Here is a 27,656-nt window from a genome sequence, read left to right on the forward strand (position 1 = left end):
TTCCATAGAAGACCAAAAAAGCCGCCACTCCAGCCACTCAGGTTTTTCGTGAGACAACAATTAATTTATTCTTGAATCCATTAACAGCATATTCACAGCATAAACCAACGCGTTTCGGTAGCTCCCCACTACCTTGATCACGGTTGTTCAAAACACTGTTTGCTGGTTGTGATTTAAAATTGGGAGTTCCCACCCACCTCGGTCACATGACAACATCCATATGTTTTTGCACAATGGGATTCTGGGATATGTAGTTCAGCTCCATTTCATACACAATCAATTCATTACTGTTGCATAATGTCTGCAGATTTACAATCCTACTTCCCTTCTTATTTAGAGTATGTAGTAGTGAATTCGTTCCCACATTTTCTTTTATAATAACAACATGCTCAAGCTATTAATTTCATACGCTCTGCAATTTTTAAATGTTTAAATGTTTCTCTCCACTACAATCCTTTGTTGTTTATGTAATCCCATAGATTTACACAGAAAGAGGGAAGTGGCAAGGGGAAGGAAAGAGAGACAAGGTTATTTTTACCCATTGCTATCCCCATTTCCCATTTGGAGCCCTCGAGTGGGCTGACATTAATGATTTAAAATATCGAAGCTCATGTTTTATATACATTCTCGATTGGTGTATGAAGCTGTTTCTGTTCATGCTACTTTCTCACCCACCGGTGGGTTTACTTTATCTTACATCCCAGATTCATTTTAGCGTTCATCCCCAGATGAACCTTGTGTGGGGATAGGGAAAAAGAATAATTCAGTTCAATTTCTTTAGTCTTTCATATGTGTACATACAGTTCTTCCGACTGGTTAAGTCCGAAGGGGGTCATCGTTCGAAAGTTCAAAATATGCCGTGACTCCTTTGGGCGTAACAATTTTTCGCGGTGTCCCCCTCTCTCTCAAAGTGACATAGTTTCCAATCCCTGGAATTTTAACAGTTTCCAATTCCCGTTGTGATGTGTCTCCATATGTTTGGCCACTGCGTTTCCTCTGTCCTTGTTCACAGTGGCCCGTACATGCTCCAAGATTCGCTTTTTCAGTTCACAGATTGTGCTTCCTATATAACGAAGTTGACAAGGACATTCAATCATATAGATGGTGTATTGACTTTTACAGGTTATCGGTTCTCTTATTTTCCAGACCTTTTGGTTTGCCATGGTTATTTCTTTAGTTGGTTTAGCTATTTCGCATACTTTGCAGTTATAGCATTTGGTGAATCCAGTAGTTTTTAACCATGTTGTCTTCTTCTTTTTATTGACATAATGACTTAAGGTTTTTTGTTCTTCTATATGTCACTACCGGATGAGCTCCCATTTTCTGGGTTATGGTTGGATCAAGTTTTAGAATTCCCCAATTCTTTTTCAGGATTTTGATTATTTGTTTTGATTCCTTACTGTAATCCAATATTAGTCTGATTGGTTCCTCCGACGTTTTCTCCTTTATTTGTGGTTTTAGACAATCTGATCTTGATTTCTCATTTGCTCCCTCCCTACAATTTTTTATCAAATTTTTTCCATACTTTCTTTTTTGGAATATTTTCATAGTTCCTGCACTGTGTTTCTCCCATTCTGTATTTTCACTACAGATCCGTTTTATTCGAAGAAACTCTCCGTAGGGTATACTTGAAATCAGGGCCGGTTGATGGAAGCTCGAAGCCTCAAGGGTGGCGTTTGTTGCCGTGACCTTTCTATGCAGTGTTGTTTCCACCTGATTATTTTTTATGTATACTTCTGTATCCAGGAATGATATTCGTTCTTTGCTCTTTGTACATGTGAATTTTAATCCTGGAGTACTTTTATTTAAAAGTTCGAAGTACTGGTCAAATTCTTTTTCACTTCCGTCCCACACTATGAACAAATCATCAATGAATCTTTTCCATTGTATAATGTGTCGGGTGAATCTCGAGTTTTGTGCATTCCAGGCCACCTCCTCCTCCCACCAGCCCATAGCTATGCAAGCATAGCTTGGGCGGAATGAGAACCCCATAGCAGCCCCATTGCGCTGGCGAAAAGTCTGTCGTGTCTTTGAGGTATGATTTTAAATCCTCAACATAGGGTCTCAAGAAATAATCAATAAAATTTGCCATTGGTTCCATATTTTATTGATTATTTCCTGAGACCCTATGTTGAGGATTTAAAATCATACCTCAAAGACACGACAGACTTTTTATGCATGTTTCTAATTTGAAATGGCAAGACAATTATCTCCTAATATCCATGGACGTCATCACCCTATATACAAATATTGACAATGACTTGGGCTTACAGGCTTGTAAACTTTTCTTGAAACAGCGAAACATACACTATAAAGAACACAACGAGATGCTGTTCGAAATGATTACTCTAATGCTAACAAACAACATTTTTCTTTTTGGGGAACAACTCTATCGCCAGCGCAAGGGTGCTTGTGAGGACTTGTGCGCTGCCACACTTCAACAGTTAATGCGTACAGAGAAGGGGGCAGAGGGTCTCGTACGCATTTTCAGATCGCATAATGAAACATTCCGGGCAGATTTACAATGAAAGTGCCTCAGTGCGTTCCGCGTTGTGCACCACCAGTCTTTCTTGTTTCCCGTGTTCGTTAATTGCCCTTTACATGCGTTCTAATTATGGTCTAATATGTCCAATCTGTGGCTCGACACCTTAATTTTTCATTATGTATATGCAAAGTGCACAATGGATATCGTGTCTATCTCGCTGTTTAAGTGGCCCTTTCATTGTTCCTTAGTTGCCTTGTAATGTTGCTCACTATTATTTATGTATCTGTTGCTCGTGGGATATTGTTTGTTCAGTGCATCCTTCTACCCTGATCCCACCCTGGTCTAAGGGTCATACTCCTGTTGTTCATTACAACGTTAAATTTCTTGCAGCGCTGCGTCATTTCCTTGTAAATATGCCCCTGGGTGTCAGACACCAGGACTGCAGGAGGTGCACCCCACTCCTCCTTATACACTTCTTAGAGTCGGTTCCTTCACTCGCACCCCATCTTACTCCCCAGAAATCAAGCTCTGAAGTAACCCTATTTTGTACTGTTAGATCATTTCTGGTCCTACAAGATTTTTCTGCAGCCCCACAAGTAACGTGGGAGGTTCTGGTCCTGCGCGATCCCTCAGCAGCCCCACAGGTAACAGGTGATGTTGTCTGCACAGCGGATGGCAGAGGCGCCCGCCTGCTGGTCCTGCGACTTCCTAGCAGCCCTTGACCCTCTCGACCATCACACACGATGCTCCATGTGTCCCCAGAGTGAGGAACCGAGAGCCCGGCCCTTCATAGGAGCCCCGCATCCCATGGGGATCCTGTGCACGTTCTTGGTGGATTTTTAAGGTCATGTCTGGATTAGAAACCTCTTCTTGAACTCGCGTGCTGGGGGCCACATTCAGGCTGGGAGACCCCCCTCCTTAGGGGACGGGGCAGCGCGTGGGTGGGTGGGACTGGCTTGTGGTCGCAAATCTGCAACAATACTAGACGTGAAACCCATGTGTATGGTTTATATTTGTTGCTTTTATCTAAAGCCTCTTTTTTGTGGCCCTCAGCCGAGCTTGCGGTGTTAAGCGGCGGCCCTTACCACACTCAGGCATGTGAGGGGGTGCGGGTCACACATGAGGTGGGTCACACACGAGGTGGGTCATACACATGATGCAGATCACACATGAGGCGGGTCACATGCATGATGCTGGTCACACACATGATGCGGGTCACACACATGATGCGGGTCACGCGCATGATGTGGGTCACACATGAGGTGGGTCACACACGAGGCGGGTCACACGTATGATGCGGGTCACACTCATGATACGGGTCACACATGAGGCGGGTCACACACACATGTTGCGGGTCACACACATGATGCGGGTCACACACATGATGCGAGTCACGCGCATGATGTGGGTCACACATGAGGCGGGTCAAACACACATGTTGCGGGTCACACACATGATGCGGGTCACGCGCATGATGTGGGTCACACATGAGGCGGGTCACACTCATGATGCGGGTCACACATGAGGCAGGTCACACACATGTTGCAGGTCACACGCATGATGCGGGTCCTTCTCTGGTATGAATGCATGAACCAGCGCCGGCTCAGCTCACCTGCCTTATGAGGAACATGTCACAAGCGAGGCTGAGTCTGATATAGAAACAGATCTAGGGGTGGCAGCGCAGGCCCCTCAGGAGGCGGGGCCAGGGGTGAGTACCTGTGACAGCCATGTTCACACCTGTGTATGAAGACCCGGGGGGGCCTGAGCTTATTGTTGTGGGACATCTTTAGAGGGGGGCTGTGGGGTTCCCTAAGGCTCTGTTTAGGACTCGCAGACTGTCCTTCGACCCACCCTGTACCCGCGTAATCCCGGAAGAGGTTCCCTGCAGTCAAGGGGGCACCTCGGTGACACCTTGTCACTTCCTGTCCTGTCTCCTGTGGCCGGAAGTCAGAGTCTACCGGCATTATATCTATAGGTATTACCCTTATGAGTTATAGCTTCGCTCTAACCCTACATTCCAGTTACCCAGCAGCAAATGGGGAATCGGCTGATACACTTGGTGCCTTGACAACTTAAAACCATGACCCCAGCTGGCCACCTTCAGACACAGGTCACCACAACTGTCCATCACTGCAGACCAGGTGACCGCATGACTGTTCTCTCCTTCAATTGCACCTACCCCAGGCACCCAGTATCCCAGTTAACTGGACATGGAGACATGTGAACTCGGTTCTACTCACTACGGAGCATATTATCAAGGGCCATTTCGCCGCATTTTTGGCTTTAAAAGACAAAAAAACTGTGAAAATGACATCACCCTATCTACAAGGGGATGCTAGCATACAGTAGCGCGCATGTTAGCACCCGTTTTCCCAACGCCTCCACTTTGCGTCTATAATGTGATGCAAAGTGGGCGTCACTGGGCAGTACAACCTTGCAAATATCGCTGATGTTGTCATGTGCTTATCTAGGTTCCTGATCGATACTGTGACCTTATGCCCCTATTCGGCTATAAAGCCCTTTATTCCCTATATTGGCATAACCGTTCAAGTGCGATTTTCTGAAAAGTCATCTCTGGCCTCACACGAGCAGAGCCACAGAGCCACATTCCAGCATGACTCTCTGCTACTTCCTTTGCAACCAATTAGTGCAATGACAGAGCAGCAGTCACTATCTGATATTCCTAGATAACACTCCGAGTTCTTCAACAAGATAAAAACTTAGCAAAACCTGGAAATCCCCGCTTGCTATGTTTTGATTAGTAATAGAACTCTAATGAGCAACTGATAGCTGCCACTTCCTAGTGACATCTTTTATTGACGTCTTATGTCCAGCAAACTTGCGTCAAACCCGGCACCTGTCAGGTATAAATATTACCAACGTTGCCTTAAGCAATGTGAGAGCGAAGCTAGCTGTTGTTGAGCGAGAGCTACTGTTGCTGATGCCAGCTGCCTGCATGACCAGTGTTGGTAAAAACTAGCACTCTGTCGCTGCAGCCTGCTATCCTGTGGTGGTGAAGCTACTGATTACCATTATCGCCGCTACAGCGCGAACTGTGGTTCAGTACGCTTGAGGAGCCGTGCAGCCGTCCTCTGCGAAGACATCCAGCCCAGCTGCCCGCGGACGCTGTCACCCCTCCTTCCTCCCGATGCGCTGAAAGAAGCCGCTGCCTTTCTCGTGCAGAGAAATCCAGTCCCGGCGCTTCCAGTTTACCCTCGCAGGTGACTGGGATATCGAGAGAGACCCCTGAAGGAGATACCAATCCTCCATCATTCTATTCAGAGGTATGGTGTTGACTAAACCCTTAGAAGAGAATTCTTGAAACAAACCTTGGCAAAACCAACTTAACTTAAGCTACTTACTTACTCCCCTTCTCACGTGTTAGGCTTAGGTCAGGCACACCGGGGTAGGCTTAGTTAGAAGCACCAGTTGAGTTTGTTAGCCTAATGTATATATGACTGTATATATGTTTTATTACTTTTAAACCATTGTATGGCTAAGAAACCATATCAATGCTTTTACAGTTCTATTTCGCAATTCTTATCTTACTGTACGTACTTTTTATAATAACAGTTATTGCAATTGTGGCAATACATTTCTCTTGTACGAGAAGAAAGACTGTTCAATAAATGTCAACCTTTATTGATAAACGCCCGTCTCTCTATTCTCTACATATTGTGAAAGTAAACTGCACCAGACTGACTGAGTGAAATCTATGTCTATTGTTTCACACGACCCTAGAGATCGACTCTTGATCTGAGGAGCAAAGTTGTCATGTTGCACGGTTGTTGGAAAACTGAATCCCTTCTTGTCTGTGCCAAGGAAGCTGATCACTTCCTATGCAGAGAAGAAAGTTTCCAGTGACCTCTGAGCTAGTTGGTAACACAACCCAATTAAGTTTAGCATAGTCAGTGGAGGCCTGGAATATCCGCAGTTCCACGTCGATACTACTGTTTATGTTATTCCAATGCGCAGGGCCTAGTGGGAAACTAGGAACTACACTACATGGCGCCCAACGTTTGGTAAGGCGATAAACTAACGTAAGACTTGTAGAGTAACTCAGTCGTGCATATTTCACACCCCTTTCACCCGTAAAAACTCCAATAGACGTCTGGAGTGGGTGAAAGGTTAAAATCCGCCCGACCTTAGTAGGAAGAGATTCCTATGTAAAGCTCCGGTTTATTCAACGTTGAAGGATACAGTGTTCCAAAATATTGTGCATCTAATCTTTGTCTCCTTGGAGACCTACTCTGCAAAACTGCATTTTTAAAATGTCAGACAATGAGGAAGCAGTTAGACTAGCTTCCATACTAATAGAGGAAGACACAAGTCTCCTCGAAGCAGACCCGGATGCTATTATCATCCCGGTCCAGTTAAGAAGATCTATAACTTTAAAACTTATAGAAAACGGACTGACACCTCAAGGTGGTACAGTAATTTTCGTGATAGAGGCTCACGAGTATCGGCAGACAGAGGTATTCTATTCATGGATAAACTTTCCAGCGGTAAACGCTATAACACAAGAGTTTCACTATTACAAAATAGAGGAACCTCCGGGAGAGTACGCTCCTTTCGAGGAGATTGAAATCCCACTTAAATTTCAAGAGCACCTGCTCTGGTTTAATGGCGCCCTAAAACACAATGATCACATAACTAGGCTCGGTCCACTAGGTAGACCAGGAGCCACGTGGCCGGTTCTAGCCAGCTACACACCACATCCTGACATTGCAAGAATGTCAAAAGAAGAGCTGTTAGCACAGCTAAACACATTAATAAAAATACATAGGCAATTAGTCCAATATGTAATACGGACTGCAACAGTCCAGCCAGCTGTTAATTCACACCAGCTGACCCCTCATCAGGGGAACACAAATAAAATTACACCACAGAACATACAGTCATGTCTTGGTAAAACACCCGTGAAACGGGAACAAATTCCTTTCTGGTTAGCCCAGAAAATCACTCAAATAGAGGCAGTATTTCCTGATACTACCCCTATTGAGAAACACAGAATCTTGACCATCTGCCTTCCTATGGGAATCGCACCACACGTGGAGGACTGCGACACTTGGGGTACAGTCTTTGCTTCCATTTACACAAAAACACACGGTGTTCCGTCTATGGCGGTAATACCAGACGTGCTAAAACAGATTCAAAATGAATTCGGTCCAGAACCAGCTTTAAATCTAGGTATGAAATTACTGAAAGACTTCAAGCAGGTCACGGCTATATTATTAGCCAATGTAAAGGGAGAAGCAGCATCTGTGGCGATTCGCCAGAAGTTGAGGGAAACAGATATAAAAGATCCTGTTGAGCTTGCAAAAATCATAGAAAAATGCTATGAAGAATTAGGTAGAGACAGCTTGGGTGGAAAACCAGTTAAGCCCCAACTGCTCGAAAATCCTGAAAAATTATTTATTAAAAATAATTTAAATACTCCTAAAAAGAGCTGGGATGGAAATAAACAATCCACTCCCAAGGAAAAAGTTTTCCAGACCAGAGGAAGATCTCCTCGACGGAGGGAAAGAACTCCGACTCGAGAACGCCAGTCTCCCCAACGGGAGCCCTCTGAGAAAAGATATAACCTTAGAAATAGGGATAATATAAAAAAACCTGATAGATATCAAAATATTGATACACGTCCCTCTCGATCTCTTCCACAGAATTCGGAAAGAAGAGGACGGTCAGACCCAGGAGAGCACACCAAGTCCAAAGACAAGGAACCTGCTCAAAATAAGAAATCTCAATTTCAGAAAAAGAAGGTAGCCAGTATTAGAGTAATCAACCATGCCGAGAATACTGAGGACACAGTTGAAAAACGGGGAGTGGGCCTTGACAATGTTGGACAGTGCAGCAGAGATCAGTATAGCGCGCAAGAACTTGATGAGTCATCTGGAGACAGTGGACACGAATGAATACATTCAGGTTGAAACTGCCGACGCCAGACTTAGCGAGCCCCATAAAATATACGAAATAACATTGCGTATGGAGGGTGATAAGACTAGGAAAATTAAGGGTCTATTTTGGGATAAGCTCTCAAAAGGCTATGATATTCTGTTAGCTGAAAAAGATTGGCCCCCGGAGTTTGTCAGGGAGTGCCCTCGTGGCGAAGAAGTGATTATGCCTGCCTTCTCGGATCACATTCCGATTCACAAAAAATACACATATGCCAGGAAATGGGCAGTAGCCCAGGCACCTGCATTGTATAAAAATCACGTAGGATGGGATGAGGATTCACCGCCTCACAAAATCCAATTAAAAAGTGAACCAACTGCCCAACGGCAGTATCCCATAAAGCAAGAAGCTAAAAAACAAGTCAGGGAGATCTTAGATCAACTTGAGTACCAGGGGGTGATTGAAACATGCACCTCTCAAATGAACGATCCTTTGTTTCCTGTCTCCAAGCCAGACAATTCATATCGTCTAGTTTTGGACTACAGACATCTTAATACATGTTGCAAAACTTTTGCAGTACAAAACTCGCATAGTGCAGCCCTAATGAATAACATAGTTAGGAAAAGATACAAAACGACATTAGACATTTCTAATGGTTTCTTTTGTCAAAACATTGCACCAGAAAGCAGATACTTGACCGCTTTCTCCGCATTTGGGTCGCAGAAAAAATTCTGTCGACTCCCACAGGGGTTCAAGAACAGCCCAGGACTATTCTCAGCTAGGGTAACAGAGTTACTACAGATCTATGATGATGAAGCATTATCTTACGTAGATGATATTTATCTCACAGACGACGACTTGGATACTCACTTGAAAAGAGTGAACACCATTATACTTGGGTTCGCAGCGGAGGGTTACAAATTCAACTTTAAAAAGTCCCGAATTGCCCATCTGACAGTACTATTTTTAGGGTACGAATTATCAAGTGAAGGGAAAAGCCTAGCGGACAACTTCTTAGAGAAGTGCGCTGTACTCCAAGCTCCAAAAACGCTGAAGAATTTACAATCAATACTAGGTTTTCTGAATTTCGGAAGAACTTACATCCTAAATTACGCAGAGAGGGTTAAACCTCTCTACGAACTAATTAAAACTGATTTAAAACAAATCAATTGGACTCAAAAACACACAGAAATTTTGAGATCACTGCAAACAGACATGTTAGCAAAAACAAAATTAGATACACGTGACAACACACGTGATCTTGTAATCCGAGTCATCCCAGGAAGATGCGGATTCACGTACCTAACCTCTAATGAGGGAGAAAAGGTACCAATAGCTTACAAATCACATTTGTACACAAAGGCTGAAATAAAATTCAGTTCAACGGAGAAAATTCTAACTGCGGTTCAGACTGCTGTAGCGAAAGAAAGGCCCCTAGCACAAGGTAAACGAATAATTATCGTAACTCCTATACCGGCTTTAGAAGCGGTAACTAAAGCAAGCATTCCTAATGCTAAAGCTTTGCATCCGAGATGGATTCAGTGGGTTAATTCTCTTGCTGCAACAGACGTAGTTTACGAATTTGATCCTAACTTAAAAACACAGGAATTTTTACAATATGAATATGAATGTCCTCTGCCAATTGAAATCCTGCCTCTCGAAGAGTACGGAAGTATTATATATACTGACGGATCAGCACAACCCGCAGTTGGGGGTAAGCAAGCTTACAGTGCTGCGTGCGCGATTGTTAAAGGTCGCTGGCACAAAGGTAAATTTAGACCATTGGTCACTAAAACACAATCTCTAGGAGATTGCTCGGCTCAACGAGCTGAATTAGTAGCATTTAAGATGGCGCTAGAAAATACTGATCGCGAATTCCCCACACTAATAGTGTGCGATTCTTTTTATTGCGTACAATCTTATAATGAATACTTGCAGAATTGGGTGGAAAATGGTTTCAAAGATGCAAAAGGTGGCACAATAAAGCATAAAGTGCTTTGGGAACAGGTAGTTCTTTTACAAAAAGAACTACAAAAGACTCACGTGATACATACACTGAGTCATCAACGTGATGGCGTTCACGTTGCAGGGAATTCATTGGCTGATGAAGCCGCGAAGGCAGCTGTGCAAACGGCTTCCGTAGCCGCGATAACTCGGTCACAAACAAAAATAGACAGCGATGTTCTACAAGCTGTCAGTGCGTCAGTAAAAAATGATAAGAAAACACTCCCAAAAGGCTTTCCTAAAAAGTACTTGTACTTAACGGATACAAATAATGTTCCTTTTGCTCGAATCCCTGGAGTGGGGGATAGAGTAATTCCAAACAGGGAACACAGACTAGGACTGATCAAAGCGGCACACGAAGGGCTTGCTTCTGCACACGCTGGCATTTCCGCAACAGTATCACTATTAAAACAGAGATATTGGTGGCCTCGCTTGAGAATACAAACTAAAAAGTATGTATTAGAATGCGACATATGCCAAAGGATAAAAGTATCAACAGTGAAACGACCAGCGCAGACACCCCTTCTCATCTCGGATAAACCATTTGCATGCGTTTACCTGGACCACTGTGGTCCCCTACAAAGGGACGGTAACTATAGATATATCATGGTAGCAGTGGATTCCTGTACGAGGTTCATATGGATGTGGCCCCAGCGCTCGGCTGACGCTAGAACGGTTATAAAAGATTTGCGAGTCTTTATCGGCACATACGCAATTACCACGTTCCATTCTGACCAGGGTCCTGCTTTTAGCTCTCGAGCTTATAGGGAGGCCATGGCCAGCATGGGAATTGGGTTGCGGTATTCTTATCCATCGCACAAGTGTGATGGAAAGAAAAAACCGGGACATAAAGCAATCTATAACAGCGAAGGTATTAGGTTCAGGCGCTGGGTGGGTCAAACATTTAATAAGTGTCCAGACTAGTCTTAACAACATGCCAAGAAATTCTCTAAAAGGTTTCAGCCCATACGAACTATTGTTCGGAATTAGAATGAACGTTCAGGACCTCGATAGTCAGATGTCAGTGGTACAAAAAGAAACAAAGCAGTTTGAAGTAAAAGACCGTTTGGCTGTTTTACAGGAACTGAATGAAACAAGAAAATCATTAAGCAACATAAAGTTAAAGCAACAGCCAAGTACCACTGACGAGGCACCACCCGCAACAGCCCCAGCAAGGCCTGTCTGGATTCCAAAGATTGGGGATCTAGTCAGAGAAAAGATCGCGGTGAAGAAGGAATTTGGGCCTTCTTACAGAAAAGCAGTACCTGTCTTGGCAGTCACCGGAACAAGATCAGTTGTGCTACCGCCCCTTGCTGGTAAAAAGGAGAACAGAATCGTGTCCATCGATCTGGTAAAACCACAAGCATGTGGCCTATAATCAACAGTAGGCCCAGTGGACTCCCAAGAAACAACAGAATACCCAAACTTGCAACAATCCAAGAGGTTCAAACTGAAAGACTCATCACATTCGATCAGCCTGTAGTGCACAATGAAGGACTATGCAATACAGCCATGGAACTCGTGCCTCTTGAAACACAGATTGAAACAGTTCGTCAAGAAACAACACCAGTCTACAATGATGTGGCATCGGAAAGTGCTACCGAAAGACAGATTGAAAGAACAATCCCATCAATTGACAGAACTGCCTCTGGTTATTTCATCAACTTCGACAACTTCTCTGAAGATGAAAACGACCCCGAAGTGATGCCAGAAACAAAAAAATCTTTTAAAGAAAAAGCAACGGAACTCTTTCATCAACTGAAGAAAATCTACCTTGTTTCCCCTTGGCTAGAGTTCTGGTTCGGTCTAGGTGTATTTTTCCTCCTGCTTTGGCTCATCATGGTACTGTGTTTGGGAAAATTCATTGAAGGAAAATATATTACAATGGACACAGCAAGTCAGAACATCAACCTAGTCCTGAAACCACACAGATCATCCCACGTGAAGAAAAGAGAACTGTCAACAGTAAATGTCACAGCAATTCCAATACCTGGTGGGGTAGTATGGGAGAAAACAGACTATGAGATCTATGGTCCGGTCGAAATCCTGAAGTATCCTCATCAACTAAAGGTTTCCTTAAGTGACTTTGTTACACCAAGTACATTCTCTGATGATTGGGACTTTAACAGTATTAATGACATGATGTCTGATTTAGTAATGTCTGCTAGATTCACAGATCATGATTATTTACAAGGTTCATCTAGTTATGAGCAGTTATTCTGTTACACCCACTATGGGGATCATTACTTGCATAAATCTGCACAGCCTAGAAATGTTTTTATGTATAATCAATGGGAACATTGTTCTACACCACCCAAAAGCAGTTCTAAAGCATTTTTTGAGAAATTCAAATATTTTTCAGGGTTTAACACCAGTGATGCAGAAACGTTTTATTATAAACTGTTAGAGAAAACAGGAATGAAAACAATGCTGACAAATTCAAAATTGATATATTCAGAAGCATTTTATGATAAAATGATGAAATTTGGTTTTGATTATTGGAAAAATAATATTGAAACGAAAACAATTTGGGGTACAAAAGATTGGCAGGTGCAAGGCTTAGAAGCACTGTTTAGAACCTGCATGATACCAGAACAAATGTTATTTTTAAATGACACTGTACACCAAACATCCTGTCTTGGCCTAGCTAAGAACAAAGAAATGAAAACACCGTCTATACCAAAGCCAATAGCTGAGAATGCAACTGCAGATAATGAGTTAGACGTGTCACACATTTTACATTTCAACAGAACACATCCTGATTGGAAAAAGTGGTTAATCTGGCCTACAGACACAAATAGCTGTCAAGATAGATTCCTGAATAAAACACAGGGTTTAAAAATGACCAGATTAGACTCAAGATATTCCCAGAGACAACATCCAGGAATAATAACAACATACAGTGTAGGTAAACTCTGCCTAGAATGGCTAGCTACATCCACACTGGCTGAAATTAAGCAACACTTGTCTTTATTAAAAGATGGTGCTGATTTGCGCGATTTCATTCTTGGACCACGCAAACAGCGTCAAAAGCGTTTCATAGCGACCAGTATCTATGCTGCTTACAACGAGGCTTGGAAAGTAAAGCAAATTGAAACTGCTGAAAAAATACGAGAAATTGATCGTATTAATTTGGAGAAATCACTTTCTGTGGTAGACAATGGGTTAATGACTCTGTCTTCCAGAATATATTCTTTGGACAATATTGTATCCTCTGCCTTTGATGTGATAGACAGAGATTTGCTAATGTTACAACATGGCCAGTCTCAACTACGCTCTATTATAGAACTAGGCTGGACGCTGCAAAATCTTCGTTCAGGCTATGTGCCTTGGCGTTTAATTAACACAACGTCATTGTTTTCCATTTTTAACCTTACTGATAAACAGATCAGTTTGGCACAGAAAGGAGCAGACTATACAATTTTGAGCATCGAGAAACTCGAGAGATTACCATTGACAATGTCAGAGAGTCCTGTCATTGAATGGATAATACACGGAATTATCACAATTCCGATAACAACTTTCCGATTTCATAAGTGCCTTGAATACATACCTGCTGGCCAGTATGAACAATTGGGTAAAGGATATATTAAATCCGAATGGAAATTACCATACACTCATTCTTGCTATAGTGACAGTGACAAAAATGTATTTCTTAGTGGTGACAACTGTAAACACTCACTAAGCGGTATACTTTTGTGTCAGGGTATTAATTTACACGGAGCATGTGATGGAAATTCAAACAACCTTTCATGCCACCAGCTAGTCACACCTGCAACTCAGATAGAGCCCTTCTTTATGCAACTCGCAAACGGGAGTTACATTCTAAGAACGGATCACAGGTGCTGTGGCCTCGCGCCCGGACTAAGTTATCTAGTAGAAGTAACGTCCATGGTCAAATGCTGTATGCAAGCATTGTTCCCGAGCGGGCCTCCAGACATAGTGACTCCCATCTGGCCTCGTCTGAATCTCTATTCTATACGAATTGATACATTAAGCAAAATGAAATCTGTGCTTTTACAGACAACAGTGCCTTTAACGTCATCTAAAGAGACGTATGATCTTCTAGTCGCAAGGACGGCTACTGAGGTTCATGACCTTTTATCAACAAATTGCCCCGTGCATTTCGTACAAATGCTCGACCAACTCCTTAACATGTCTAGTGCCACGAGCATCCCAGGCATATTTAAGACAGTCTTTACGGGACTGCTAACACCCTTCCAGGCAATTTTGGGAATCTTTCCTAATTTTGTGCACTCCATCTTTGGTGGTATTCCACTATTTTTGGGACTCATCGCAGGGATTCTATTTTTGACCCTCCTGCTTCGTTATGGCAAGCCTCGGCTCAGACATAGCTCCCATGGGAATGGAAGAGACAATCCTAGCAATGCGCTACAGGGACAGGATAACTAACGTCCTCGGATTGGCCAGGCTGAGAGATCTAAACATGACCTGGTTCCTTTCATTCAGACCGATATGGCAAAATTGCATTTTACCTGTGCTACGGTGTATGCTTTGCGGCGAGGAATGCGTGTTGGACATCTGTCTTTCACTTCCATCAGCAGTACCAATGGACGCCGATACTTTGCTAAGTCCAATAACGGCTCACGCATTGTGTTGTCCCCAGCGGCTACCAATCCTGATGACGGCATTCGTGGAGACTCCTGTACTACAGCCAAGTGGTAACAGTGGAGCGAGTGACAAAAGCAACATCATCCAGGTACAACATTCTGTGAGCATTGCTGATCCTGCCTTCGATGACAGCAATCATTCTCACACCTGCCAAGTTTCAGCGCTATCTAATTTGGTTGAACTATCACCTGATTTTGTAGACCAATTCTTTGCGAGCCTGTCTGATACGATGTTCTCACCCATAGAGAAACAATAACTTTTGAAAAGCTTTCCGACACACAGCGTTCCTATGAACTCTGGATTCGGCCTTCAGTTTTGATCAACAAAAACTGCCAGGAGCTTTGGTAAACTGATTTTTCTTTGAATTGGACAATTTTTCGAATATTGACCCTTTTACTTTTTTTGGCACGAACAATTCTTTGCTTAACGTAAAAACTATTCTTAGAGAACAGAAGCTTCACACTTCTATTTCTAAACACTTCTAGAGACATAACAACATTACACCAGCCTCTAGCACACATGTTATTACAATACATTTTTATGTGATGATTTATCTCGCATTTCTTCTGTCAGAGATACTTCATGTGTAATTCTCTTTGCATAATCGTTCATTGATTTTATATGCAATAATTTTTTGAATGATTACTATGCTTTTAAAACTACGTACAGTACCTAAATTCCATGTATTACAAGTACGCCTATTTTCGAATGCATTTATGTATTTTGGGGTGGGCTATGTTACACATTGTTACACATGCATCTAATTGCTTAGTTTTAGTAATTTTGATGGACATGAATTCGTGGAGTGGGTGTCATGTGCTTATCTAGGTTCCTGATCGATACTGTGACCTTATGCCCCTATTCGGCTATAAAGCCCTTTATTCCCTATATTGGCATAACCGTTCAAGTGCGATTTTCTGAAAAGTCATCTCTGGCCTCACACGAGCAGAGCCACAGAGCCACATTCCAGCATGACTCTCTGCTACTTCCTTTGCAACCAATTAGTGCAATGACAGAGCAGCAGTCACTATCTGATATTCCTAGATAACACTCCGAGTTCTTCAACAAGATAAAAACTTAGCAAAACCTGGAAATCCCCGCTTGCTATGTTTTGATTAGTAATAGAACTCTAATGAGCAACTGATAGCTGCCACTTCCTAGTGACATCTTTTATTGACGTCTTATGTCCAGCAAACTTGCGTCAAACCCGGCACCTGTCAGGTATAAATATTACCAACGTTGCCTTAAGCAATGTGAGAGCGAAGCTAGCTGTTGTTGAGCGAGAGCTACTGTTGCTGATGCCAGCTGCCTGCATGACCAGTGTTGGTAAAAACTAGCACTCTGTCGCTGCAGCCTGCTATCCTGTGGTGGTGAAGCTACTGATTACCATTATCGCCGCTACAGCGCGAACTGTGGTTCAGTACGCTTGAGGAGCCGTGCAGCCGTCCTCTGCGAAGACATCCAGCCCAGCTGCCCGCGGACGCTGTCACCCCTCCTTCCTCCCGACGCGCTGAAAGAAGCCGCTGCCTTTCTCGTGCAGAGAAATCCAGTCCCGGCGCTTCCAGTTTACCCTCGCAGGTGACTGGGATATCGAGAGAGACCCCTGAAGGAGATACCAATCCTCCATCATTCTATTCAGAGGTATGGTGTTGACTAAACCCTTAGAAGAGAATTCTTGAAACAAACCTTGGCAAAACCAACTTAACTTAAGCTACTTACTTACTCCCCTTCTCACGTGTTAGGCTTAGGTCAGGCACACCGGGGTAGGCTTAGTTAGAAGCACCAGTTGAGTTTGTTAGCCTAATGTATATATGACTGTATATATGTTTTATTACTTTTAAACCATTGTATGGCTAAGAAACCATATCAATGCTTTTACAGTTCTATTTCGCAATTCTTATCTTACTGTACGTACTTTTTATAATAACAGTTATTGCAATTGTGGCAATACATTTCTCTTGTACGAGAAGAAAGACTGTTCAATAAATGTCAACCTTTATTGATAAACGCCCGTCTCTCTATTCTCTACATATTGTGAAAGTAAACTGCACCAGACTGACTGAGTGAAATCTATGTCTATTGTTTCACACGACCCTAGAGATCGACTCTTGATCTGAGGAGCAAAGTTGTCATGTTGCACGGTTGTTGGAAAACTGAATCCCTTCTTGTCTGTGCCAAGGAAGCTGATCACTTCCTATGCAGAGAAGAAAGTTTCCAGTGACCTCTGAGCTAGTTGGTAACACAACCCAATTAAGTTTAGCATAGTCAGTGGAGGCCTGGAATATCCGCAGTTCCACGTCGATACTACTGTTTATGTTATTCCAATGCGCAGGGCCTAGTGGGAAACTAGGAACTACACTACAATGTGCACATCGCAATATTTACAAGGACGCCTACGCATTTTTGCAGACGTTCGTTTTTGGCGAAAACCGTGGTTTTTGCCAAAAACTTAAGTCTGCAAAAATGCTGACTTGGGTATACTTACCATTGGGGGTGGATTATGCTGATACGACCACAGAGTCGTATCTGCAAGGTTATCGCCATTTTCCATGGAACATCGCTGGAAAACCAGCGATGTTCCATGGAAAACACCGCTATCGCAGGAATAATTATCGCCATTGCACTATGCGTTGTTAATACAGCGCTAGCATGGCGATAATAACCAGCGATAGCCGGCGATAACATTTTTCACCCTGGTGCACCCAGCGATAATTATCTCTGCCGCTTGATAATATGCCCCATGATACTGCAGTGGGCATCTCCCTATGTAGGCGCTATAATAGCCTCCATGCTCTTAGTTCCTTACCCTCTGCCCCTCCAGGAGGGAGCCTTGACTGCCCCCCCTCACCACCACTGGGAGTCAGCGATGGAAAAGGAGTGAGCTGGTCAGAGGGAGGGCAGTGCCGAGGCCTGAGGCTGCCGTGGGGGCCACAGACTGACCAGGGGCCCAGACCCCCGCCACTGACCGCTCCAGGGCCCAGGGAAGACCCCTGGCTCTGGCTTGTTGCCTGGTTCAGTGACTGGCAGCGATGCTGCCCTGCCCCAGTCTCGCCTGGTACCCGGACAGATGCCCTTTACCCCTGCCTCGTACTGAAGCGCCCCCCTCTGGCCGGGGCAGGTGTCGCTGAAGGGTCTGGTGCGTTGGGGTCTCCAATGGCAAACGATGACTCGGTCTTTCTTCTCTTTTCAGGGACCTGTCAGTGATGTGGGGGCCGGCGAGGGACCCCCCAGGGACACTTCGGCACCCCCCACCCAGCTCAGCATGGAGGCCTCCAGGACCCCCCAGAGGAGCGGGGCGGAGACCCCCCTGGAATGGAAGAAGCCCCTGTGGCAGAGAGGGGGCGCCAGTCTTTTCCAAGGTGACGTCACGGGGCGTGGTTCCCTCTTCAACACTTTATACTGAAGGCAGAGATCATGCCAGAGGGACCAGCCAGTGAAATGTAGAGCTTTGCGGGTTCACTTCCCACCGAGGCCACAACCAAGCACTACCTCATGGTGCAACCAGCTGCCAACCCCAGTGCGCCTCCTCTGGGGCGCGAAGCGCTACATACATAAAATCACAATTCAGCCCATAAGCTGCAGAACTATAGTGAAACCTTCTAGAGAAGCATGTGTGTGTCTGCCCCCACCCCTCCCCACCGACTCACCACTGCAGCACACAGATGTGCACGCAGCACGGAGCTTCCCACATGCACGAAGATATAGAGGCGCCCCCTGGTCTGCATTTTACCAGCCTGGTTACATCTGCAAAAAGCCAACATTTCTCTGCCCTTGAAACAAACCGAGAACTGCAGGCACAGCTAGAAATGCTTTCACATGTATGTTAGAGCTGTCCAAACTATTGCTACATGTGTGTTACTGCAAACAGAGGCTGAATTCCCATGGTAGACACGAATGCAGGGAATTTACTGAAATCCCTATTAATGTACAACCCCCTGCCCCCCACACCCTAAAACATGAACAAATATCGGGGAATCTGTTCTACAAAGAGAGCTCCTGACTCGTGTGCATGACACGCAGGGCCTGGACGCACCACATGTGCAGTGTGCTTATGCACCGCTCGGCTAACTGAGAAACATCACATACAACCGTGGGCATGCACACATGCAAACAAGCACTGCAAACACACACCTGCAGAACAACCACAATGCAAACGCACACAATCACAGCAGCGCCAGGGTGTCCTGATAGATACAAGAAGCGGTTCCTGACCCTAGGGCACAGATGGAAAAGGCCTGCTGTGCTGTCCTGTGCTTTGCTGCCCTGTGTTGTGCTGTGCTGCCATGTGCTGTCATTTCCTGGGCTGTGCTGTGCTGTCCTGTGCTGCCCTGTGCTGTCATCTCCTGGGCTGTGCTGTGCTGTCCTGTGCTGTGCTGCCCTGTGCTGTCCTGTGCCGCCCTGTGCTGTCATTTCCTGGGCTGTGCTATGCTGTCCTGTGCTGCCCTGTGCTGTCCTGTGCTGCCCTGTGCTGTCATCTCCTGGGCTGTGCTATGCCGTCCTGTGCTGCCCTGTGCTGCCCCATGCTGTCCTGTGCTGCCCGTGCTGCCCCGTGCTGCCCTGTGCTGTCATCTCCTGGGTTGTGCTATGCTGTCCTGTGCTGCCCCGTGCTGTCATCTCCTGGGCTGTGCTATGCTGTCCTGTGCTGTCCTGTGCTGCCCTGTGTTGTGTTGTGCTGCCATGTGCTGCCCTGTACTGCCATGTGCTGCCCTGTGCTGTCCTGTTCTGCCCTGTGCTGTCCTGTGCTGTCCTGTGCTGCCCTGTGCTGCCCTGTGCTGTCATGTCCTGGGCTGTCCTGTGCTGTCCTGTGCTGTCCTGTGCTGCCCTGTGCTGTCATCTCCTGGGCTGTGCTATGCTGTCCTGTGCTGTCCTGTGCTGTCCTGTGCTGCCCCGTGCTGTCATCTCCTGGGCTGTGCTATGCTGTCCTGTGCTGTGCTGTCCTGTGCTGTGCTGCCATGTGCTGCCCTGTGCTGCCCTGTACTGCCATGTGCTGCCCTGTGCTGTCTTGTGCTGCCCTGTGCTGTCATGTCCTGGGCTGTGCTATGCTGTCCTGTGCTGCCCTGTGCTGCCCCGTGCTGCCCTGCCCTGTCCTGTGTTGTGCTATGCTGTGCTGTCCTGTGCTGTGTTAGGCTGTGCTGTCCTGTGCTGCCCTGTGTTGTGCTTTGCTGTCCTGTGCTGTCCTGTGCTGTGCTTTGTTGTTCTGTCCTGCCCTGTGCTGTCCTGTGCTGTCCTGCACTGTCTGCCCTGTCCTGTGCTGCCCTGTGCTGCCATGTGCTGCCCTGTGCTGTCCTGTGCTGCCCTGTGCTGTCCTGTGCTGTGCTGCCCTGTGCTGTCCTGTGCTGTCATGTCCTGGGCTGTGCTATGCTGTCCTGTGCTGCCCTGTGCTGCCCCGTGCTGCCCTGTCCTGTCCTGTGTTGTGCTATGCTGTGCTGTCCTGTGCTGTGCTATGCTGTGCTGTCCTGTGCTGCCCTGTGTTGTGCTTTGCTGTTCTGTGCTGTCCTGTGCTGTGCTTTGTTGTTCTGTCCTGCCCTGTGCTGTCCTGTGCTGTCCTGCACTGTCTGCCCTGTGCTGCCCTGTGCTGTGCTGTCCTCTCCTGTGCTGTGCTGTCCTGTGCTGTACTGACCTACCCTGTGCTGTGCTGTCCTGTGCTGTGCTATGCTGTGCTGTCCTGTTCCCCCTGGACAGGTGGGCGGGGCTGGGGTCCCAGTGCACTGTGGGCGGCTCATGTAGGTGGGTGAATACGTGGGGTGGGCGTCCGGCGAGGGAGGGGTCCACCGCTGCCAGGGTCTGACGGGAGCTCTCTCTTCTGCCCCCACAGATCTGCTCCACAATGCACAGTACTATAAGGTGGACCCGGTGCGACCCCCCGGTACCTACGCGGCCCTCATCCGATGGGTAAGTGCACAGACTCCGGGCTCCTCTTGCTGGGGGTAAACAGGCCACAGATGTAAAACATGCTGCAATAGCACTTTGTTGGACCTGGCCCTCTTTTAAAGGTTAACCCCTAAACTTTGAGAGATATTTACCCTTTTCTCTAACCTATTTGGGTTCCTTTGCTACATATCAGACGCCCCTATGGTCGGCCCTTGGGCAGGGTGCGTTGTCAGCTGACGGCAGGTCGTGCCCTGATGTGTGTGGCTTGACCTAGTGATGAATTACCGCCATCTTCGTTTTATTATTGTAAGGATACCTGTCTCCCTTAGGCCAGAATGGGCAGCTTTTGCTTATTACCTCTTATTATTTATCTGACCCAGGGAACATGGTAAAAATATCAGACTAGCGTCCCTGAATTCAGAATTAATTAGTGCACTCTTGAGGATGGATGATTTCTACCGTCTGAGTTTGGAAATAGTGTTTTTAGGAAGTGACGGGTTCCTCGTCCACTCTTGCTGGGTGCTGCTGGAATGTGTATTCACCATCTGGAGATCGTGACAGGTCTGGGGAAACTCCAGCATCTGGCGTTAGCTGTCTCTGCATTTTAGATCAGGGGGAGGAGTAGTTTCAGGGCTGTGTCCTGCTCTTCACAAGGCTGACCCCGCTTCCTGCTGGGCGGCTGATGACCCTGCCTCCCTGCTTCAAAGAGTGAGGCGTCCCATGACTGGGGACACCCACCACCAGGATCTGGGGAGGGGAACTCCCTGCCTACATCAAAGACTTCAAAGGCAATTTTTGGTATAAAGGAAAGACCCTTGCCCTAGAGAAGCAGACTAACTTTGGAAAAACTCCAGAAGTCTGCTGGACTGCAGGAGGAGAGAACTTTAAAGAAAAAGAACTGGCCTCAAGGCTTGAGAAAAGGAAGATCTCCAAGGGCCTTGGACTGAGCGGGCCCCCTGACGGAAGTCTCAGGAGCAGTAGGCTTCACCTTCCTGCCTTCCCCTGAAACCCCTTGCTGTGGGTATGGAGTGCCAGCCGCCGCTTGAGCACTTCCCGGTGACCCCTCGTCACTGGCAGACTGGAAGCGCCGAACGCAACTTCTTCAAGAGCCCTGCTGACTTTGTCGCTGCTCCAAGACTGTGCAACTTCAAGAGCCCTGCTGACTTCATTACAGCTCCGGACCTCGCAACTTCAAGAGCCCTGCTGACTTCATCGCAGCTCCAGACCTCGCAACTTCAAGAGCCCTGCTGACTTCGTCACAGCTCCAAGACCTCACCACTTCAAGTGCCCTGCTGACTTCGTCGCAGCTCCAAGACCTAGCCACTTCGAGAGCCCTACTGACCTTGTCGGGGCTCAAACGCCTCGTACCCATCGCACATACCAGCCGGTGCGCTTCGTACTGCAGCTTTCAAACAGCATCAAGTACGCCTCGTACTCATCGCACGCACCAGCCGTGCGCTTCGTACTGCAGCTTTCAAACAGCATCGAGTACGCCTCGTCCTGTCTCCTCGCACCAGCCGGTGCGCCTTGTATGTATCCTCAAACAGTACGCCTCGTACTGTCTACACTCCCCAGCCGGTGCGCATCGTATTTAACCAGATCGTCCGGTATGCCTCGTACCGACCACCCGCACAAGTTGTGTGCAGCCTTGCCATTCCACGTCGCCCCAGCTGAAGGGGCCCGGTCATTTGTTCAACGTCGTCGCAGATGACGGGGCCTAGCCTTTTGTTCAACGTCGCCCCCGCTGAAGGGGCCTGGTCTTTTGTTCAACGTCGCCCCAGCTGAAGGGGCCTGGTCTTGTGTTTAAAGTCGCCCCAGGTGAAGGGTCCCTGTTCTCCGTTATTCCACAGTTATCTTGAGACACTGTGAGTACAAGTGGCGCTGCTTAAAGGCTTACCCTACCCTGACCTGAACTAAAACAACCTAAGCATTTTTTTGTATAAGACTCAACCCCCTTTTTTTTAATATTGGGGATTTTCTTTATCGTGATTGGTCTTGTGATAAAGTTATATCAAGAAACGGATATTTTTACATAAAACCTGCGTAGTGTCCATCTGTAGTGGGTCTCTTGTATTACTGTATGTTGTCATAAACTCCTTACACACTGCCTCTGAAGTAAGCCTGTCTGCTCGTGCTACGTTACCATAAGGGTGAGCAGGGGTTATTTTTGGGAGAGTACCCCCCCCCTTTCCTTGGAAGTGGGGGCTCCTGCTTGGCTTTGGTGCAACCCTCAGCCAACTGGGAATCCCATTTCCAACACCGTTACAAAGCACTGTTGCTCGAAAACACTAACATTTCGACCTCAGATCAGGGCTTTGGTCTGTGACTTCCAATAGCTAATTCTGCTGAAAAGAAGTTTACTGCGCCTTCTTCCATAATCTTAGGGGGAGATTCTGAAACCTTTTGCACTGGTTTAGTGTCACCAAAGGGACCCTAACCAGTGCCATTTTTTGGGGGGTATATTCTTTCCAGCGCAAAACGTGTTTTGTGCTGGATTGCGCCCTCTAAGTAGCGCAAAGCACTGCTTTACATTACTTAGCACTGAGGGGGCGTTACACGGGGGTACCTGTGTGTGTTCCCATGCAACAACCCATGCCTTTTGACGCAAAACCTTATTTACAAAGATTTGTAAACATGTTTGTGCCACAAGTTAAAGCCCCTTCAAAAGAGACACTAACAGGAGAAATGCTTTCATTTGTCCGTGCTTTTCTGACTTTGCGTGTGTGCTGCTCTGTGCAGCACAGATGCAAAGTGGGAAAAGCTTTGCATTGTGCCTGGCCTTTGTATTTTATAAAAAACCTATGCCACACTCATCCACACACCCTAGCGCTGTGCATGGTGCACGGCAGCTGAAATCAGCGCCGGTGCAAGGGCAAGGGGAGGAGAGAGCCATATCCCTGAAGATATATCGCTCTCCTGCTCCCTCCGAGTCGTGCAACGCAGCACAGCCTCGCGGGGCTGCACTGCGTGACTTTTTGGAAAATCTCCCCCTTAGTGTGTTGTGATTGTGTCAGATGCACGGTCTTAAAGGTCCGGTGCCAAGAAAACCACAGTAAAGCTGTTGAAACAGACCTGGTGCCTGGCACACACGCTCTGCCCAGTGTTTGTTTTGCACCCGCAGTTTGCACGCGGTCTGCATCGGTCACACATATCTACATAGACTTTGCTTCCTTGTATCCGAGCCCGTGGCCTGGCTCTCCCCTGCAGTGTGTCGAGCCCGCACTGGCCAGGATCCATGCCTCCCCGGCAGGGTTACCACCTTCAGACCCCGGTGGGTGGTGCCAGGATACCCTGAGGGTCAGCGAAGAACGGCTGCGAGTTACTGACGTCCTGTAGGAAAGGGAAGACTCTTCACCCTCTGGGACCCATGACAGGGCTCCACTGCTGGCGTTTTTGATAGCGAGGAGACAAAGGAGGATTCATGTCGTTTACTTTCACCAGGCCAATCACAAATGCCCGTTAATGCTCTGATCCCACCCACCAACCTTTATATCCCAGACCCCTGGCGAGCGGCTCCCCGCGTGCACACACACAACAGGAAGGAAGGACAGGGGGGGAGACAGGAGAATGTAGGACAGAGACAGGTACAAGGCACTGCAGGATATCACATCTTCTCCCTTTCATCAACCGTTAGTTCATTACATACTTTTGAAAGCCCATAGGTGGAGCCAGGACGTTGCCAGCGATCTTGGCTCCATCCGTGGATGAGGAAGCAACGATAGACCCTTCACCATTCATACCTGCACGCCGCATCTCACCTCGCTGTCCACCGTCAACATCATCAACCATCACTGGCTCACCATCTCGAACAGCTTCAGTATTGTTCCAAGGCTCCGCGGTTTTTAATGCTGGCAATGTTCACCCATTCCACCATTGTCCATTAAGACGGTGGTACCTCTAGTTTCGATCACATGTCTAGGTTCACTGTACTTGCTCATAATCACTCGTGTTTTGCTATCCTACTCTCAACTTGTCACCGACACACACAGACTTCACCTCACCGCATTTCCTGCATCACGGTTAATGCACACATGCATTTGACGGTTCTGAACCAAGTGTCACATTGTGATATATTTATCCACAATGTTTTCGTTCTCCCATTTTCCCCACTAATGGCCGGTAGGGCTGCAGTTGCGTGACGGCTAATCTACCCCAGAGCCATTCCAAGGGGGTCCTGCCCGTGGTGTTGTGCCGAGTAGTGCGATACGACCACAATCTAGTTCTAAGAGCCACTTCAATCTGGATGTGGGACTTTAATGGCATTTGAATGGTTTCTCATTGCTTTGGGGATGTTACAGGGACAACCTAATATATTCTTTTCCAATAACCAATTCTTCAGACACAAATTATACCCCGTTGTTCGTTTGTTTCTGTCACTTGCCCAGTTGTCTATACACTGTTAGCTTTAGCGCTTGGACGCCTCTGGGCAGCTAATCGCGCTTTACAAAACACATTTTCATTTCATTTTTATTTCATTTCACTGGCCAATTGGCGTGGAAACCCTCCCCTACAAAATAATTCCTTAAGGTTCATACCATCTATAGAGCCTTTCCCACGGCCACGCCCTCTGGTGAAGGGTTTCAAAGCCCTCCAAGGCAGGTTGTTTTAGATTCTCTTCCCTGCCTTACACCGGAAAGTTTTAAGATACTGGCCCATCAAGTTAAGTCAGGGTCTCCGGTAGATCCATTAAAGCCTGCGGTGTTTAGAGACTTGGCATCTTCCAATCTTTTGCCAGTCTGCTCTTTGATTAACATCTCGCTCACATCTGGTCTGGTACCTCCCTAGTGGAAACAGGCAGTGGTAATGCCCATTCTGAAGAAGCCTTCTCTCGATACCAGCAAACCAGAGAATTATCGGCCGATATCGCTCCTTCCTTGGCCGGCTAAAGTCACGGAGGCGCATGTTAATATCGCCCTCACAGACCATCTCTCGCGTACTAACATTCTGGATGACACGCAGAATGGATTCCGAGCCGGCCACAGCACGGAGACTGCCCTCCTATTTATGGTGGAGCATCTTCGCGCTGTGCTTGATGCGGGTCAAACGGCGGCGCTTGTTTTATTAGATCTGAGCGCCGCCTTTGACACAGTCTCGCACGGGATTCTTCTGCAGCGCCTGGAGGAAGCGGGCGTGGTTGGCTCCGCTCTTCAGTGGTTCCGCTCTTTCCTTGCTGACCGTTCTTTCTGCGTGGCCGTTCCGCCCCATCAGTCCAAATCACATCCCCTGGCCCTTGGGGTCCTGCAAGGATCCTCGCTGAGTCCCACGTTGTTCAATCTTTACGTGAGGCTGCTGGCTGAGGTCGTCAAGCAGTGGGGTATGACCATGGTGTCATACGCTGACAACACTCAGCTAGCGGTCACGATCAGCGGGGATTCAGAGATGGAGGCCCCAAGATTCCAGGATGGACTTCGGGCGGTTGCCAGTTGGATGACTTCCAACTGTCTCCAACTAAACGCAAAAAAACCCAGAAATTATGGTCTTCGGCAAACAAGCAGAACTCTGGGGCGATGCATGGTGGCCCTCAGAGCTAGGTCCCACCCCTACTCCGGTCTCGGAGATAAAAAACTTAGGGGTGTGGTTAGATCCTACCCTTAGCTTTGTCTGCCACACTAAACACACTGCGGCCTGCTGCTTTGGCATCCTGCGCAGCATGAGACCTGTACTTAAATTCTTCGACGCCTCGACTAGACAGCTCGTGGTACAGGCGACGGTGATGTCTCGGCTTGATTATGCCAGCTCCCTTTTGATAGGGATAAACCAGACCGAACTCACTCGCCTCCAACGCGTGCAAAATGCAGCTGCCAGAGCAGTCGTAGGCTTACCCAGGTTCTGCTCCGTCTCTAACACCTTGCGCTCTCTTCATTGGCTGCCGATTAGGCAGAGGATCCAGTTCAAAGTGCTTTGCATGTCCCACAAGATCCTTAAAGGTTCCCCTGCTCAGATTCTTCAGAACCTTTTGTCTCCCTATGTTCCATGTCGCTCACTACGCTCATCGGACCTTGAACTAGCAGTAGTTCCACGGTTTAAGCGTAGTCGGGCTGGGGGACGTTCTTTTCGTGTACGTGCTGCTGTCCTGTGGAATGCCCTACCATTTGAAATACGTACCCTTGCTGATTTGTTCTCATTTCGCAGGGCTGTCAAGACTTTTCTGTTCCCTTAGTTTTTTCCCTTTTATCAGTCCACTCTTTTAAGTTATGTTATGTTGCTCCCTTGTCAGGCGCCGGGACGCTCCTTTGCTGGAGCAGCTGTGCGCGTAATAAATGCTCGTAACATAACATAACATAACATAACATAACAAGGAATGTGAGTACCATCAATGTAATCGGATATGACACAAATCTGGCTTCAATCCATTTGCTGAAATAATCAATTACAACAGAACATGACACATGTCAAGGGGTCCTATGAAGTAAATCCCGACTTTTATCCAAGGACCTTCGGGTAACTCAGTAAAAAGGTCATGGGGTAGTTATGCTTAACCACAGTTTTAACAGCATTGTTACAAATGGTACACCAACTGACATACATGGCTACGTCATTGTCCATTGAGGGCCACCAATGCCTTTCCCTTAGTTCTTTTTTTTGTTCCAGTCATACCCACATGGCCTTTTTGAGCCAAGGATACGAACTTTCCCCTCCATACTGGGGGCACAATTAAGGTGTCTCCACGTAAGATGATTTCAACAATTATGGTGATATCAGCTCTTATTTTCCAAAACGGCATGGTGACTTCATTCAGTTTTTTTCACAGGCCCACCCCTTAACAATA

The 27,656-nt window shown here is 46.7% G+C and overlaps 1 protein-coding gene across 1 annotated transcript in view; it reads left to right on the forward strand.

The window, feature by feature from the left end:
- LOC147684285 (forkhead box protein P3-like) overlaps positions 1-27,656 on the forward strand; it is a 123,142-nt gene that overhangs the window by 65,601 nt on the left and 29,885 nt on the right. Inside the window, exons 8-9 of the mRNA XM_086940153.1 lie at positions 18,207-18,375; positions 20,832-20,908. Of these exons, the coding sequence (XP_086796279.1) occupies positions 18,207-18,375; positions 20,832-20,908 (246 nt within the window). The remainder of the gene's footprint in view (positions 1-18,206; positions 18,376-20,831; positions 20,909-27,656) is intronic.

This window comes from Lissotriton vulgaris, chromosome 10, assembly GCF_964263255.1.
Source record: "Lissotriton vulgaris chromosome 10, aLisVul1.2, whole genome shotgun sequence".
In the NCBI taxonomy this organism is placed as follows: domain Eukaryota; kingdom Metazoa; phylum Chordata; class Amphibia; order Caudata; family Salamandridae; genus Lissotriton; species Lissotriton vulgaris.